The 15,148-nt window shown below is 36.2% G+C and overlaps 1 protein-coding gene across 1 annotated transcript in view; it reads left to right on the forward strand.

The window, feature by feature from the left end:
• Window positions 1–15,148, forward strand: part of MAN1A1 (mannosidase, alpha, class 1A, member 1) — a 260,368-nt gene that overhangs the window by 206,259 nt on the left and 38,961 nt on the right. Inside the window, exon 9 of the mRNA XM_006839882.1 lies at window positions 13,476–13,591. Coding sequence (XP_006839945.1) covers window positions 13,476–13,591 — 116 coding nt within the window. The remainder of the gene's footprint in view (window positions 1–13,475; window positions 13,592–15,148) is intronic.

Below are 15,148 nucleotides of genomic sequence, written 5' to 3' on the forward strand. Positions count from 1 at the left end.
TACCTTCAGGCTGACATTTATAATAGAGTGGAGTGCCCTTTTGACTTTTATCAGCAGTTCTAAAGGAGTTCTTAAAGAGCCCTGTTGTGGCCCTGTGAGTTAATGCGCTGGACTGCAAAGTCAGTTTGATCTGCAAGGTTGGCGGCTTAAGCTCACCAGTTGTTCCTCAAGATCCCTGTACAGGGTTACTATGGATCAGAACCAGCTCAACAGCACTTCACAACAACAACCACAGAGTTTTGTTACACTGACTGAGTGGTGCAAAGGCCAAGCCAAGGGGCCTAGGTCAGAGAGGCCTGCTTGCGGGCACAGCTGAGAGGTGTCCTTACCAAAGACCTATATATATATATATATATATCATGAGCATTTGTTGATCCTGCATTGTATCCTGTTAACTTCCCTAATAAACCCCATAACTTTAAGTATGGTGTCTGAGTTCTGTGTGGCTATTACAATGAGTTATTAAACCCGGCTTAGTAGAATATTGTTGGAGGGATGGTTGGTGCCATTGTTTTGCAATAGTCATAAAGGCAAAATTGTTTTTCATAGAAGAGAAACAAATACAAAGAATCACTGTACTAAAAAGAATTGGTCAACGTTCAACCATTTCAAAAGGTAGCGTATCATCAAGAACTGATGGTATTGAAGGAAGAAGTCCAATCTGCACTAAAGGGGGATTGGTGAAAAACAAGGTTCCAGGAACCAACAAAGTACAAATTGAAAGTTTTTTAACAAACTGATGCAGCACTGGAGAGGCTTACGAGTCTATACCACAGAATTGGGCAGCTACCTGGTCAATCTACTGGAAGAGATCCATATTTGTACCCATTTCAAATAAAAATGACCCAACAGAATGTGGAAATCATTGAACAATATCATTAATATTTGTTGTTGTTGTTGTCAGGTGCCCTCAAGTCAGTTCCTACTCATAGCGACCCTGTATAGGGTTCTCAAGGAGTGACTGGTAATCTTGAACTGCCAACCTTGCAATTCAAACCAACCTTTCAGTCCAACGAATTAACCCACAATTCCACACCAGGACTCCTCACTAATATTACATGCAAGTAAAATTTTGCTAAAGATAATTTTAAAACACTTGCAGCAGTATGTCAACAGGAACCTGCCAGAAATTAAAACCTGATTCAGCAAAGGACATGGAATGAGGGATATCGTTGCTGAGATCAGATAGATCTTGGCCGAAAACAGAATATACCAAAAATATGTTTACTTGTGCTTTATTGACTATGCAAAGGCATTTGACTATATGGATCATACCAAACTCTGAATGACATTACAAATAAAGGGATATATTCAGAACTCTTAGTTTGCTCATGCAGAACTTGTACATAGAACAGTAAGCAGTAGTTTAAACAGAATAAGAGAATACTGTGTGGTTTAAAACCAAGAGACGTGTGCACCGGATTGTGTCCTTTCACCATACTTATTCAGTTTGTATGTTCAGTAAACAACCCTGAAGAAGAAAGTGGCATCAGAATTGGAGAAAGGCTAAGTAACAACTGAAATATGCAGATGACATAACCATGCTTGTTGGAAGCAAAAAGGACCTGAAATACTTACCGATAAAGATAAAATAATAAAGCTTTCAGTATGGATTGCACCTCAATGTAAAGAAAATGAAAATCCTGACAACTGAACTAATAAGCAACATCCTGATAAACAAAAGATTAAAATTGTCCAAGATTTCATTTTACTTGAATCTTGAATCATTGCTCATGAAAGCAGCTGTCAAAAAATCAACTGACATATTACATTAGGCAGATCTGCTGCAAAAGATCTCTTTAAAGTTTTAAAGTGCAAAATGTCAAGATACACCTGACCTAAACCATGGTATTTTCAATCACCCCATATGCATGTGGAACCTGGACAGTAAATAAGGAAGACTAGAGAAGAATTGATGCATTTGAATTGTGATGTTGGAGAAGAGTATTGAAAGTGCCATGGACTGCTAGAAGAATAAACAAATCTGTTTTGGAAGAAGTAAGGCCAGATTGTTCCTTAGAAAGGACAATGAATGGCAAGACTTTATTTCTAGTACTTTGGGCATGTTGTCAGGAAAGACCAATTTCTGGAGAACATCTTGTTTTGTGAAGTGGAGAGTTAACAAAAATGAGGATGACCCACAAGACAATGGATTGAAACAGTGACCACAACATTGGGCCCAAGCTGTCTAACAACGGTTATAAGGGTGGCGCACAACAGAGTGGTGTTTCATTTGTTGTACATATGGTTACTGAGTCAGATCCGACTTGAAGACACCCAACAATAGCAACAACAAATGAAATATTGGAAATCTTTCACCTGCCATTGTGAGCTTGCCAACATTCTGTCACTTAAAGACGTTTCTGATTAAATTGATAGTGAAATACTACATATATTTTTAATGATATAATAAAATGTCAATATTTAAAAGGTCTTCATAATTTAGTAAACCATTATTTTCCAGATTACTAATACATACTATTATAAAATCATATGTGAGAAAAAGATTCGTTCAAAGTGTAAGATAAATCCGTGGATTGTAATGTAACAGAACAAAAATCACTGATACAGTTTCACATTGCAACTAATCTGTAAAGCCTTTAACCTTTAAAAAAAAAAAAAAGCACTTGTTGAGTTTGTTGAAGCATCAGTGAAAATATTCACAGTTGCATGAAAAGGTAATTAAAGTTACCCTTCCCTTTCCAACTATGCATCTGTGTGAAGCTGAATGTACTTCGAATACCAAAATAACATATTGCAACCTATTGAATGTAGAAGTAGATATGAGAAACCAACTGTCTCCTAGTAAACCAAATACTGTAGAATTTTAGAAATGTAAGTCCATATCACTTTGATACTTTAAATTTTTGCTTTGTAATATATATTTTTATGAAAAATAAGTATAATATACAAAGGAACTTCAAAAATAGCAACAACAAATGAAAATTAGAATATTGGAAATCTTTTATCACTGTAAGCCTTATAAAAATAATTTAAATTCTGTTTTAATTCCTAATGTGGTCAGTATTGATAGAGATTATTCACATAAACAATAAGTTCTTTGGGGATGCTGAGACTAAACAACCTGAGAACCACCAAGATTAACTGTCACTTTAAAACCTTTGGTGAGTTCTTCTCACTGAAGATTTTTAAAAGTTGAAGAAAAGACTCTCTTGTTTACTGCTAATTCCTTTAGGATTTAGAAGTCACTGTGAAGAAAGACGAAAAGAGCCAGGTGTACTGAAGCATCGCAGCTTCACCTTCCGGGTCTCTCATATACTTTGTATTTGGCTGTGTTTTCTGGTACAAAGAGCCCTTTCTTTATATTTGGATTGTTTATGGGCCAATTTCCTAATGGAAAAACAAACAGAATTGGTGAGCTCCATGTCTCCTCTGCTGCCCCTATCCCGTGTTCTACCCACAGTGCAGACACACTTAGTTTTCATTCTCTAATTAAGCCTGATTGGCCATATCCAACCATTTGCTCATTTTGTTTCCTTAATCTTTCACCTAGTAGGTGTTTGCTTGAATTTTGTGAACACTAGTATATTCTGTGTCCAAATTGACTGTCTTCTACTTTTAATTTTAATGTTTCTATTTCTTCTCTTTCAATTATTAACCGTTGCGTCTTGGTTGGAGTCCTTATGTGATGCTGTAGGATAAGCACTGGGCCACATGATCAGTTTGAACCGCAGTGTCGGTGCTTCAAACTCACCAGCCGCTTCTTAGAAACCCTATACAGGGTTGCTATGAGTCAGAACTGACTCAACAATACTAGTTACTGTTAATATACGCAGTTATTGTGGTCAGCAAGGCCAGAATATGTGCCTATGGATAGAACAATTGTCACCTGTCGCTGCTTTATATAATGGCATAATTATCATTGGCATTTTAGCTTCATTGCTTTCAGGAAAGCATGTCAGATTCAATTAAGTCTATAAAACAATAACAGTAGTGACTATTTTCATTCTTTCTGGTCTTCATTCTTTAGCTCTTTGTTTTGCTTTTTCTCTTTTTGTTGCTGTTGTTTTTAAGTGGGTTCCAACTCATAGTTGACCCTGTATAAGGTTTCCCAGGAATGACTGATAGATGTGAACCACTGACCTTGTGGTTAGCAATCCAGTGCTTATCCTACAGCACAACACCAAAATTACCCCAAACACTTATGCTCATTTCTGATGCTTTTATGTGACCAGTTCCTATCAGGAGAAGCCTTAGTGGTACTGTGCTTAAGTGCTGAGTTGCTAACCAGAAGTTCATCAGTTCAAATCACCAGCTACTCCCATAAAGATTATAGCCTTGGAAATGCTACAGAACAATTCTACTCTGCTCTGTAGGAGTGCTGAATTGGACTCTACTCTGTGGAACCAAATAGTCCAATCACAAAGAAAATAATCAACCACATTGAAAGAGAAGTAACAATACACATCACATGTAGAGCATTTGGGCATAAAAATATGTAGTATATTGTTTCTAGAGGTAGGTGATCCTTTTCTGTTGATCCGAATCAGGCATGTTCTCTCCATCAGCCACTGAGTTGTTTACACAGGGCTCTAGTGCCAACACAAACAGTCAGCCAGACATGGAGGAAGCTTACTGAGTGATAGGCTAAATTATCAACAAGACTTTCTCTTATTTCTTTTCTGTGTTCCTTTATTTTGATTCTCACCAAATGTGAAAGTTTTTTAGGCTGAGAAATTTCCTAGCACCTACCAAAAGTAATTTAAAATATATATTATTATATAGTTCTATTCCTTTAATCGCTCAAATGCCTAAACTTATTTTTCTCCATCCATTACAGATTCATAACCTAAGGAGTGGGGAGGGATCAAGCTGCTTCTAACTGTTAGTTTTCAGCTCTTATTGCTTTAAATCTGAAGGACATGTCTGGATCATGGCCATCGATCTGCATTACTTCATTTAGTCCTTGTTATTTTGACAGCAACCGGTCAGTGATTTGCTTTCCCATGCATCACTTGCATTTGTCTCCTGCAATCATGTTTATCACAACAGGACTTGTTATTGATGAGATAGTACTTAGTCTATTTAGTTTGCAAATGTCAGAGTTTTCCATGGTGATTTGTTTAGGAAAATGTAAAGGTCACTTCAAACACTCTTTTAAGAATCAGCCTTATAATTTTGAAAGCAGTTATACATTAAAATTAAAACTATAATTTGGGTTTTCTCTAATTAGAAAATCATATATTTAATCTACTTTAAAATATGGCCCATTTTTTTAGCTTGTATACATATAGTCCTTATTAGGTTCACATAGAAGAACTTGGCTTTATTCATCCATCAGCCACTCCATGAGAGAAAGAGGAGACTTTCTACTCTTATAAAGATTTACAACCTCAAAAACTATACATTGGATCACTATGAGTCAGAATCAACTCCGTGACAGTGGATGGGTACACAAGACAAGAAGCCTTGATGGTGTAGTGGGCTAAGCGCTGGGCTGCTAACCACAAAGTCAGTGGTTCAAACCTACCAGCCGCACAATGTGAAAAAGTTGAAGCTATCTTCTATAAAAAATTTATAGCCTTAGAAATCCTAAGGAGCAGCTCTACTCTGTCCTATAGAGTCACTGTAGAGTCACTATGAGTTGGTAAATACTGGGAAACATAATAAAACTTGTCCCTGATCTCCTGGATCATGGTCTCATAGAGGAGACCATATTATGAAAGTATAGGTATAATATATATGTGCTATCAAAAGAGCATACAGTAAAGGAACGTAGTAGGGAGGTCAGGGAAGTAACATTTAATCCCAGATATGACATATGATTAAGAATTAATTAAAGAGGACAATGACCATGGAATGCACTTATGGAAGAGAAAGACCTCTATGGAAGAAAGAGGTGGGAAGGGCCTGATGTTAATGGAGTAAAAGAAAGGTAATATGCTAAGAGGTCAGTGAGTAAATGCAGTGAGGCTAATGCTAGAAGATTGAGATCACACAGGGCTAACAGGGCTCCCTAAGGTTTAGGTCTTTGCCACTGTAAGGAGTGGTCAGTTCTATTATAATGGCTCTTCTGAAATTAACATGTATGGAATAGATTCAAATGGGGCTGCCACTGGAACTTTCTGTGATGAAGGAAATGTTCTATACCTTTCCTGTACAGTACAGTAGCCAATGACCCATGTAGCTATTACGCACTGATGTGAATAAAGAACTGAATAGTTCATTTTAATTTGTTTTAAAATTCAGTAGCTACATGCTACCAGAATGAATTTAGGAAACCAGATAACAGTCACTGCAAAATCAGAGGCAAGAGATAGTCTCAGCTTGTGCTAGAATTTTGTTGGTGGGAACAAAGAGGAGTGAGTAGATGCAAGAGGTGTTTAGGTTAAATGAATAGATTTTGGGTACCGCTTGGGTGTAGAAACAGGAAGAGGAGACTACAAAATACTTTGTTGATATCTGGTGTATATAGTTAGCAAGTACCATGTATTGAGATGGAGACCAAGTAGAAGATAACTTTGAGAAGGAAAAATAATTAATTCTATTTTTAACCTGTTTAATTTTAGATTTCCAAGTATGAACTAAGGACTGGGTTGGCAATCACAAGGTTGTTAGTTCAAATTCACCAAGCACTCCGTGTGAGAATGGTATAGTTGTCCGTGTCCATTTAGTCTTGGAAACCCTATAGAACAGTTCTATTCTGTCCTGTAGGGTCCCTGTGAGTCAAATGAACTCCCTAACACTGGGATGGGATATACATTGAGTAGGCATAAGGAGAAAAATTATCTTGCTAACTGTATAAATACTGACTTGCTTTTATATAACTACATCAACAAATAAAGTAGCCCAAGCGGAGCAGTGGTTAAGCACACAATTGTCAACCAGAGGCCAGCGGTTCAAACTTATCAGCCTACTCTGCAGGAGAAAGATGTGGCACTATGCTTCAGTGGGGACTTATAGCCTTGGAAGTCCTATGGGACAGTTCTCCTCTGTCCTGTACAGTCCCTATAAGACAATATCAACTTGGCAGCAGTGGGGGTTTTTATTTATTTTTTATATAGATAAATAAAATTCATTTTGCTTTATAAAATTTAACATTCTGTTTTTTCAAAGTAAGACATTTTTATTAATGCTCAAATTTTCTCAGAATTCTAAGACTAGATGGTTGTGTTTCTGTGTTTATAGTCAAACATGCTTGAATAATAAAAAATATTCAAGAAGTAGGAGAAAGAGTATGTCTATGAGGAGTGCAAGCAGATCCAAATGTGCGACTGTGTGGCTGCTGAAGTCAGACAGCATCCATCAGCATTTTAATCTCAATGAAACTCTCTAGGCTGATTTTCTCGATTTCAAAATGAGGCTAACGATATCTACATGTTGCCAGGTTGTAGGCAAAGTACACAGTGGATCTGGTGAAATAAATGTAGATTTTTATTAGAAATAAAGGCAATAAATGTGGATATTAGGAAGAACTTTCCTTGTCCTTAACTTCTCATATCTTACTTCTTGCCTGACCCTTAGATTTTTTGATCCTCTAACTACAATACTTAACAGCAAGAACCTGAGGAGCTACATGTTTTATCATGAGCTGATATTATAAGCTAATACTTAAAATATTGACAGAGTGTTTCATGATTGAGAGTTAAAGCCATTTAAAATTTTGGAGGTTTTTTTTTGTGTGTGTATGTACACACTTTTTTTTAATGTTTTTTCCATTGTAGGTTGGAGTAAGGAGTAAGGGTTATGATTGGGACTATGGCTAGCTCTAGGCTAGCCATAGTATTGGAAACCCTATAAACCCTATTTATTGTTAGAGTTATGGTTAGTATTAACGTTAATGTTAAGGTTAAGCATTGGGCTAGGGGTGAGGCTTAGTCTACTTTTTAGAGTTATGGTTAGGTTTATTTTTAATTAATTTATTTTTCTTGAAATCTATTTGATTTTTCCTTATTTGGATGTTCTCTCTTTTTACTTTATGGGGTTGTTTGTTTTTTTGTTGTTATTGCAACTAGTTCTCTAGTCTCTCTAATTCTCTATTTTCAGTCTTACAAGTCTGTTTTACTTTGCCTACTTCTATATCTGGAATGGACTTCTGGTATGGCACTGTAGGATCAGCACTGAACTGTGAACCACAAGATCATCAGTTCACACCCACCAGCTGCTTCTTGGAAACCCTATACAGAGTTGCTATGAGTTGGAACCTATTCGACGGCACTTAACTACAACATATCTGTGTTGAGATAGACTGACACAGTGGCAGCAGCAGTAGGTTCAAATATAACAACAATTATGAAGATGGCAAGGACTAGGCAGTGTTCCGTTCTGTTAGGCATAAAGTTGATATGAGTCAGAGTTGACTCATTGGCACTAACAACAACAATATCTGGGTTGCGTCTAGATGATACTGTCATGTTAGTCTCAGGTTGTTGGCTGCTGTTGTTAGTCATCTGTCTAAAGAATTCCCTTCAATATTTTTTGTAAGGTTGGTCTGGTTTTTTGAAATTCTTTTAATTTCTATGTGTCTGAAAATAGCAAAGTATCTCCAGCATATTTGATGAACACTTTTGCTGAATATAAAAATCTTGGTTGGCAATTTGTTTCTTTCACAGTTTTCTATATATCGTTTCATTGTCTTCTTGCCTTCATGATTTCCACTGGGGAATCAGAGCTTAGTCTTATTAGTTCTCCTTTGTAGGTAACTTTTTTCCTGAATTGCTCTCAGGATTCTTTCCTTATCTTTGGTTTCAAAAAGGTTGATTATAATATGTCTTGGTGTTTTTCTTAGGAAGTCTATCCTGTTTAGTTCATAAAACTAGAATGGCTATCATCTCATCTTTCATAACGTTGGAGATATTTTCTTCAAACAACTCTTGGATATTATTCTTTATGGTTTTGTTTTGTCTTGTTTTTATGTCTCTTTCTGACTTAGAATTCCTGTCAGATGTGAGCTTTCCTATTGATAATGTTCCACATAAATCTTAGGCTTTCTTTGGATTTGTTTTGTTCTCTTTTCTGATTGTTCCTCTATCAGATGAATATTAAGAGATTTTTCTTCAAGCTCAGTAATTCAGCTTTCCATTAATTCACTTCTATTTCTTTGCCCTTTCAGTGTGTTATCTATTTCTGACGTCTTATTTTTAATCTGATTGCTGTTTTTGTGTGGTTCCTAATTTCTTCCATTATTATTTAAGTTTGTTTCCTGAATTTTTCCATAGTTTTATCTGTTTTCCTTGATTTAATCTGTAGTTATCGTGAGCTTTCCCACAATCTGTTGGTGCTACCTAATTATCATACTTTTACATTCCTTTTCAGGTAATTCCAGTACCATTTCTGGTGTTATGTTTTTTGACTCTTTATTTTGGTCACTTGTGTGAAGCAATCTATTTTAGTCCAGTGTAGTGCTGTAAGGAAAGTACTGGACTGCTAACCACAGGGTCAGCAGTTCAAACCCACCAGCCACTACTTGGAAACCTCATAGAGGGTCGCTATAAGTAGGAACCAACTCCATGGCACTTAACAACAACAACATCTAGTTTCTTTGTGTAAGCTGAAATTGTATGTTTTCTCTGAGACATTATGGTGTCATATTTACATTTAGTTGATGGGTGTATATTGATGTATTCTCAGGCACTCACCACCTGTCACTTAGTGAATTTTGTAGAGACAAGAAGTGTGAATGCAGACAGTTCTTTGTTAACTGTTTGTTAGCATAGTTCAGGACTGTTTAAAATGCTTTCAAGGGAGAGGATCTATGTATGGTTGCCCAATCTCAGGAGAAGATGCCACTGGCCACTGTGTTTCAATGGTAAGGATGACCACACTTCTGGCTACCAAGAGAGCACAAGAACAAGGAAGACTAAATTTTGTAGTTATTATGTAGTTTCAAACATTTTTGTTTGCTACTATTTTTACTAGAGAACCAGATTTTTTTAAATTACAGGAGATTGCTTTCATATAATTATTCCAAGTACATCACATTCGTTAATAGTATGTCTGTCAGTTTGCCATACTGTGGTGGCTTCCATGTTACTTTGATTCTGGAAGCTATGCCAGCAGGGTCACCCATGGTGGACAGGTTTCAGATGAGCTTCCAGATGAATGTAGACAGACTAGGAAGAAGAAGAGATAGAATACTTTTGAATAGTCAGTCACTGAAAACCTTACAAGTAGCAGTGGAACACTGTCAGATAGCACAAGAATATTGAATATTGAAATATGATGAAGAGTACCAAAATTTTGTCAGATACAGTGCCAGAAAATGAGCTAGGACCTTCATTTGCTTTAAAGCTTTCAGGAGCACCACTAAAATTAGGAAAAACAGCTATAAACATTCATTAATAATCAGAACATAAAATGTACAAAGTATGGATCTAGGAAAATTGGAACTTGTCAGAAATGAAATGGAACATTCCATTTGATGGCAAGTGTAAATATCAATACCTAAGCATTAGTTAGCTGAAATTAACTGGTATTGTCATTTTGAATATGATTATCACATGGTTTACTATGCTGGGAATGACAAATTGAACAGAAATGGCATGGCATTTATCATCAGAAAGAACATTTCAAGATCTATCTTTAAGTACTATGCTGTCTGTGATAGGATGATATCCATACACCTACAAGGAAACCAGTTAATACAATTGTTATTCAGATTTACTCACCAACCCTAAAGCCAGTGATGATGAAATTGTAGAATTCTACCAACTTCTTCAATCTGTAATTGATCAAACATGCAAAATCAATAGGTATGGATAATTACTGGGGATTAGAATACAAAGGTTCAAAACAAAAGGATCAGTCATTGGAAAATAGGACTTTGGTGATAGAAATGATGCTGGAAAGCACATGATAGACTTTTGCAAGACCAATTACTGGTTTATTGCACATACATGTTTTAAACAACATAAAAGACAAGTATACATATGGACCTCACCAGATGGAATACACAGAAATCAAATTGACTGCATCTGTGGAATGAGATGGTGGATGAGCTCATATCTTCAGTAAAAACAAGGCCAGGGGCCAACTATGGATCAGATCATCAATTACTCATATGCAAGTTCAGGCCAAAGCTGAAGAAACTTAAAATAAGTCCACCAGAACCAAATTATGACCTTGAACGTAGCACACCTGAATATAGAGACCATCTGAAGAACAGATGTATAAGAAACTAATGAATGATTGAAGAACACAATAGTTGAGGGATGACATCAAGACATCATATAGGAAGAAAACAAAAAGTCATTAGGAAGGCAGGAAATATGAAAAAGACCAAAACAGATGTCAGAAGAGACTCTGAAACTTGCTCTCCAGCATAAAGATGCTAAAACAAATGGAATAAATGAAGAGATAAAAGAGCTGAATAGAAAATTTCAAAGGTCACCTAAAGAAAACAAAGTCAAATATTATAATGAAATGTGCAAAGACCTAGAGATAGAAGACTAAAAGGCTCAAGCAGAGGGAACTGAAAAAAATCCAAGCCTTGACTTGAAATATTGAAAGAATCTCTGGGCCAAATATTGAATGATGCAGAAAGCATCAAAAGAAGATGAAAGGAATACTCAGAGTCGCTGTATGAAAAAGAAATGGTCAGTATTCAACCATTTCAAAAAGTAAGCATATGATCAAGAGCCAGTAATACTAAAAGAAAAACTACAAAGTACACTGAAGGCATTGACAAAGAACAAGGCTCCAGGAATTGATGGAATTCAAACTGAAATCTTTCCACAAAATCTTGCTGTACTGGAGGCAGTCACTCATCTATGCCAAGAAATTTTGGAGGACAGCTACCTGGACAACTGATTGAAAGAGATGCATATTTGTGCCCATTCCAAAGAATGGTGGCCCAACAGAATGCAGAAATCATGGGACAATATAATTAAAATCACATGCAAGTAAAATTTTGCTAAAGATAATTTTAAAATAGCTGCAACAGTACATTGACAGGGAACTGCCAGAGGTTCAATCTGGATTCAGACAAGGACGTGGAATGAGGGTCAATGTCAAATGGATATTGACCGAAAGCAAACAGTATCAGAAAGGTATTTACTTGTGCTTTATTGACTATTCAAAGGCTTTAGATTGTGTGAAGGATAGCAAGCCATGGACAACATACAGAAAATGAATATTCAGGAACACTTAATTGTGCTCATGAGGAACCTGTACATAGATCAAAAGACAATTCAAAACTGATGATGTGCCCTGTAAACTTTCACTCAATCCACAATAAAAACCTTAAAAGAAAAAAAGAAAAAAAAGACAATTCAAACAAAACAATCAAGCTCTGAATAGTTTCAAATTAGGAAAGGTGTGCGCCAAGGCTTATTCTTTGACCACACTTATTTATGTTGGGTATATAATTTGAGAAGCAGGATTGTATGTAGAAAAACATGGCATCAGGATTGCAGCAAGACTCATTAACAGCCTGTGAAATGAAGATGATACAACCTTGCTTGCTGAAAGCGTAAAGGACTTGAAATACTTAACTGATGAAGCTCAAAGACCACAGCCTTCAGTATGGGTTGCACTTCAAGGTAAAGAAAGCAAAAATCCTCACCACTGGACCAATAAATAGCATCCATATTAATGGAGAAAAGATTAAAGTTGTCCAAGACTTCATTTTGCTCAGATCAACCATCATCATTCACGGAAGCATTAGGCACATTTGCTGTACAAAACCTCTTTAAAGTGTTCAAGAGCAAAGATGTCAGCTTGAGGACTAGGGTGCACCAAGTCATCATATTTTCAATAACCTCATATGCATGTGAAATTTGGACAATGAATAAAGAAGACCATAGAAAAATTGATGCATTTTAGTTAATGTGTTAGAAGAAACCATTAAAAGTACAATGGACCACAAAAGAACAAATAAAGCTGTGTTGGAAGTAGAGCTAGAATGCTCCTTAGAAGCAAGGGTGGCCAGACTTCATCTCGTATGTTGTCGTTGTTAAATACCGTGGAGCCGGTTCTGACTCATAGTGACCCTGCACAGGTGTCCGAGGCTGCAAATTTGTATGGGAACAGAAAGCCTTATCTTTCTCCCGCAGAACAGCTGGTAGTTTCGAACTGCTGACCCTGAGGATAGCAGCCCAATTTGTAACCACTGGATATAATATCAGCAGGTACCAGTCACTGATAAAGGACATCATACTTGTTAAAGCAGAGAGTCAAAAAAAAAAAAAAAAACAAAGACCCCCAACGAGATGGATTGGCACAGTGGCAACAGCATTGGGCTCATGCATAGGTTGGCACAAGACCGAGCAGTGCCCTCTTCTGTTCTGCATAAGGTCGCTATGAGTTAGTACCGACTCGACGGCACCTAACAGCAACAAGAACACATTGTTTACTTCATCACTTCACCTTTCTGAAAGCTAGAGATTTGTTAGAGTTTAAATATAACATTGAATTGCAGTTTATGTAGGGTTTTATATCCTAGTTAAGAATGTGATTTTGCTGTGTTATCTGTATTAAAGGCTGAATGACTATCATCTTCATTTTCCTCTTTTCAGATCATGTATCAGTTGGAGGACTTGGTGACAGCTTTTATGAATATTTGCTAAAGGCATGGTTAATGTCTGACAAGACAGATGTAGAAGCTAAGAAGATGTATTTTGATGCTGTTCAGGTAAACCTAATATTTATATAATCTTTGCCACTCAGTCTTAACTTATAATTTGCATATTAATCAAGTTTTATATAATGTTATACTATATGATTGAGTTATAAAGCATTTCCATTTAGAGTTCATTATCAGTTTCTATAATTATAACAATAGTCACACTTAATGTGCTTAGTTCTAGTAAGGAGTAAAAAGTTTTTACATGATTCAACCTCAGTTAGTATGAATATTCTGAAAGAGTGTTTCCTGCTTAAAGCCACAATTAAAACTACAGAAAAATGAAATCTTGCAGTATTTATCTAACACAAAATTCAGAATAGTCATGAAATAAGAAACAGGAAACACAGGGAGGAAATGGGATGAGTGATATTACATTGTGGGAAATACAGTCAGTGACATTAAACTAAATGTGTATGAATTGCTGAATGGAAAACTGATCTGCTCTGTAAAACTTCACCCAATTCACAATACAAAAAATTTCTTCTAAGAAAATTAAAATATCCCCATAAATGATCTGTCTCAATATAATATATAGAAGCTCTATGTGTATAGTTCTAGGAACTTGGGAAAATAGTTCAAAGAATATTTTAGAACTGTCTTTCTTGGAACATTAAGCACTTTGGAGGCTACTTTAAAATTAGAATAATTAAAATAAAGATCAGTAAGGTCTTGGAGTCCTGGTGTGGCACTATGGTTAATGTGCTGGATTGCAAAGTCAGCAGTTCAAGCTCACCAGCTGCTCCTTGGAAACCCTATAGAGGGTCACTATGGGTCGGAACCAACTTGAGAGCACTTATCAATAACAATAGTAGGGTAATTAGAAGATGGCACATTGGAAACTTCCAGACTCTATTTAAATGTTTACTCACACACAGAGATGTTAGAGACTACAAATCTGTAGGACGTAGCCAGTATAAAAGTGAAGTCAGAAATATCTCCAATGAAATACCATTCAAAAATAAAAATGGTTTTGGTGTGTTTCTCTGTGCTTCTGGTATGTATATGCATTTATGTGGGTGTGTGTTTAAAAAAAAAGTTGGGAAATGAACAAAGCAAGAAAAAATTTTATACAAAACACTTGAAGTCATACTCAGCTTCTCAGGAACTAACTATCATAGCAGAACCAGAAACATTATTTACTAATATATCAGGGCATTTGAAATGTTTTAAAGCTATGGCTAAGGCCTTAAAAATTTGACCTTTGTGTTTATCACATAGAATGTTCCTTAGAAGCCAGGATGATGAGACTTTGTCTCTCATTCTTTCATCATGTTGTCAGGAGGGATCAATCCCTGGAGAAGGACATAATGTTTGGTAAAGTGTAAGGTCAGCAAAAAAGAGGAAGACTCCCAATAAGATGAATTAGCACAGTGGCAACAGCAATGGCCAAGTGTAGCAATAATTGTGAAGATGGTGTAGGACTGAGCAGTGTTTCATTCTGTTGTGCAAAGGGTTGCTATGAGTGTGAACCAAACCAATGGCACCTAACAACAATAACAATTGAGCAATTAGAAATGTTTTCCAATCAAAATTAATAGTAGTATTTTGGGGGTTGTTTTTTTT

Source organism: Chrysochloris asiatica, unplaced genomic scaffold (genome assembly GCF_000296735.1).
Source record: "Chrysochloris asiatica unplaced genomic scaffold, ChrAsi1.0 scaffold00027, whole genome shotgun sequence".
Taxonomy (NCBI): domain Eukaryota; kingdom Metazoa; phylum Chordata; class Mammalia; order Afrosoricida; family Chrysochloridae; genus Chrysochloris; species Chrysochloris asiatica.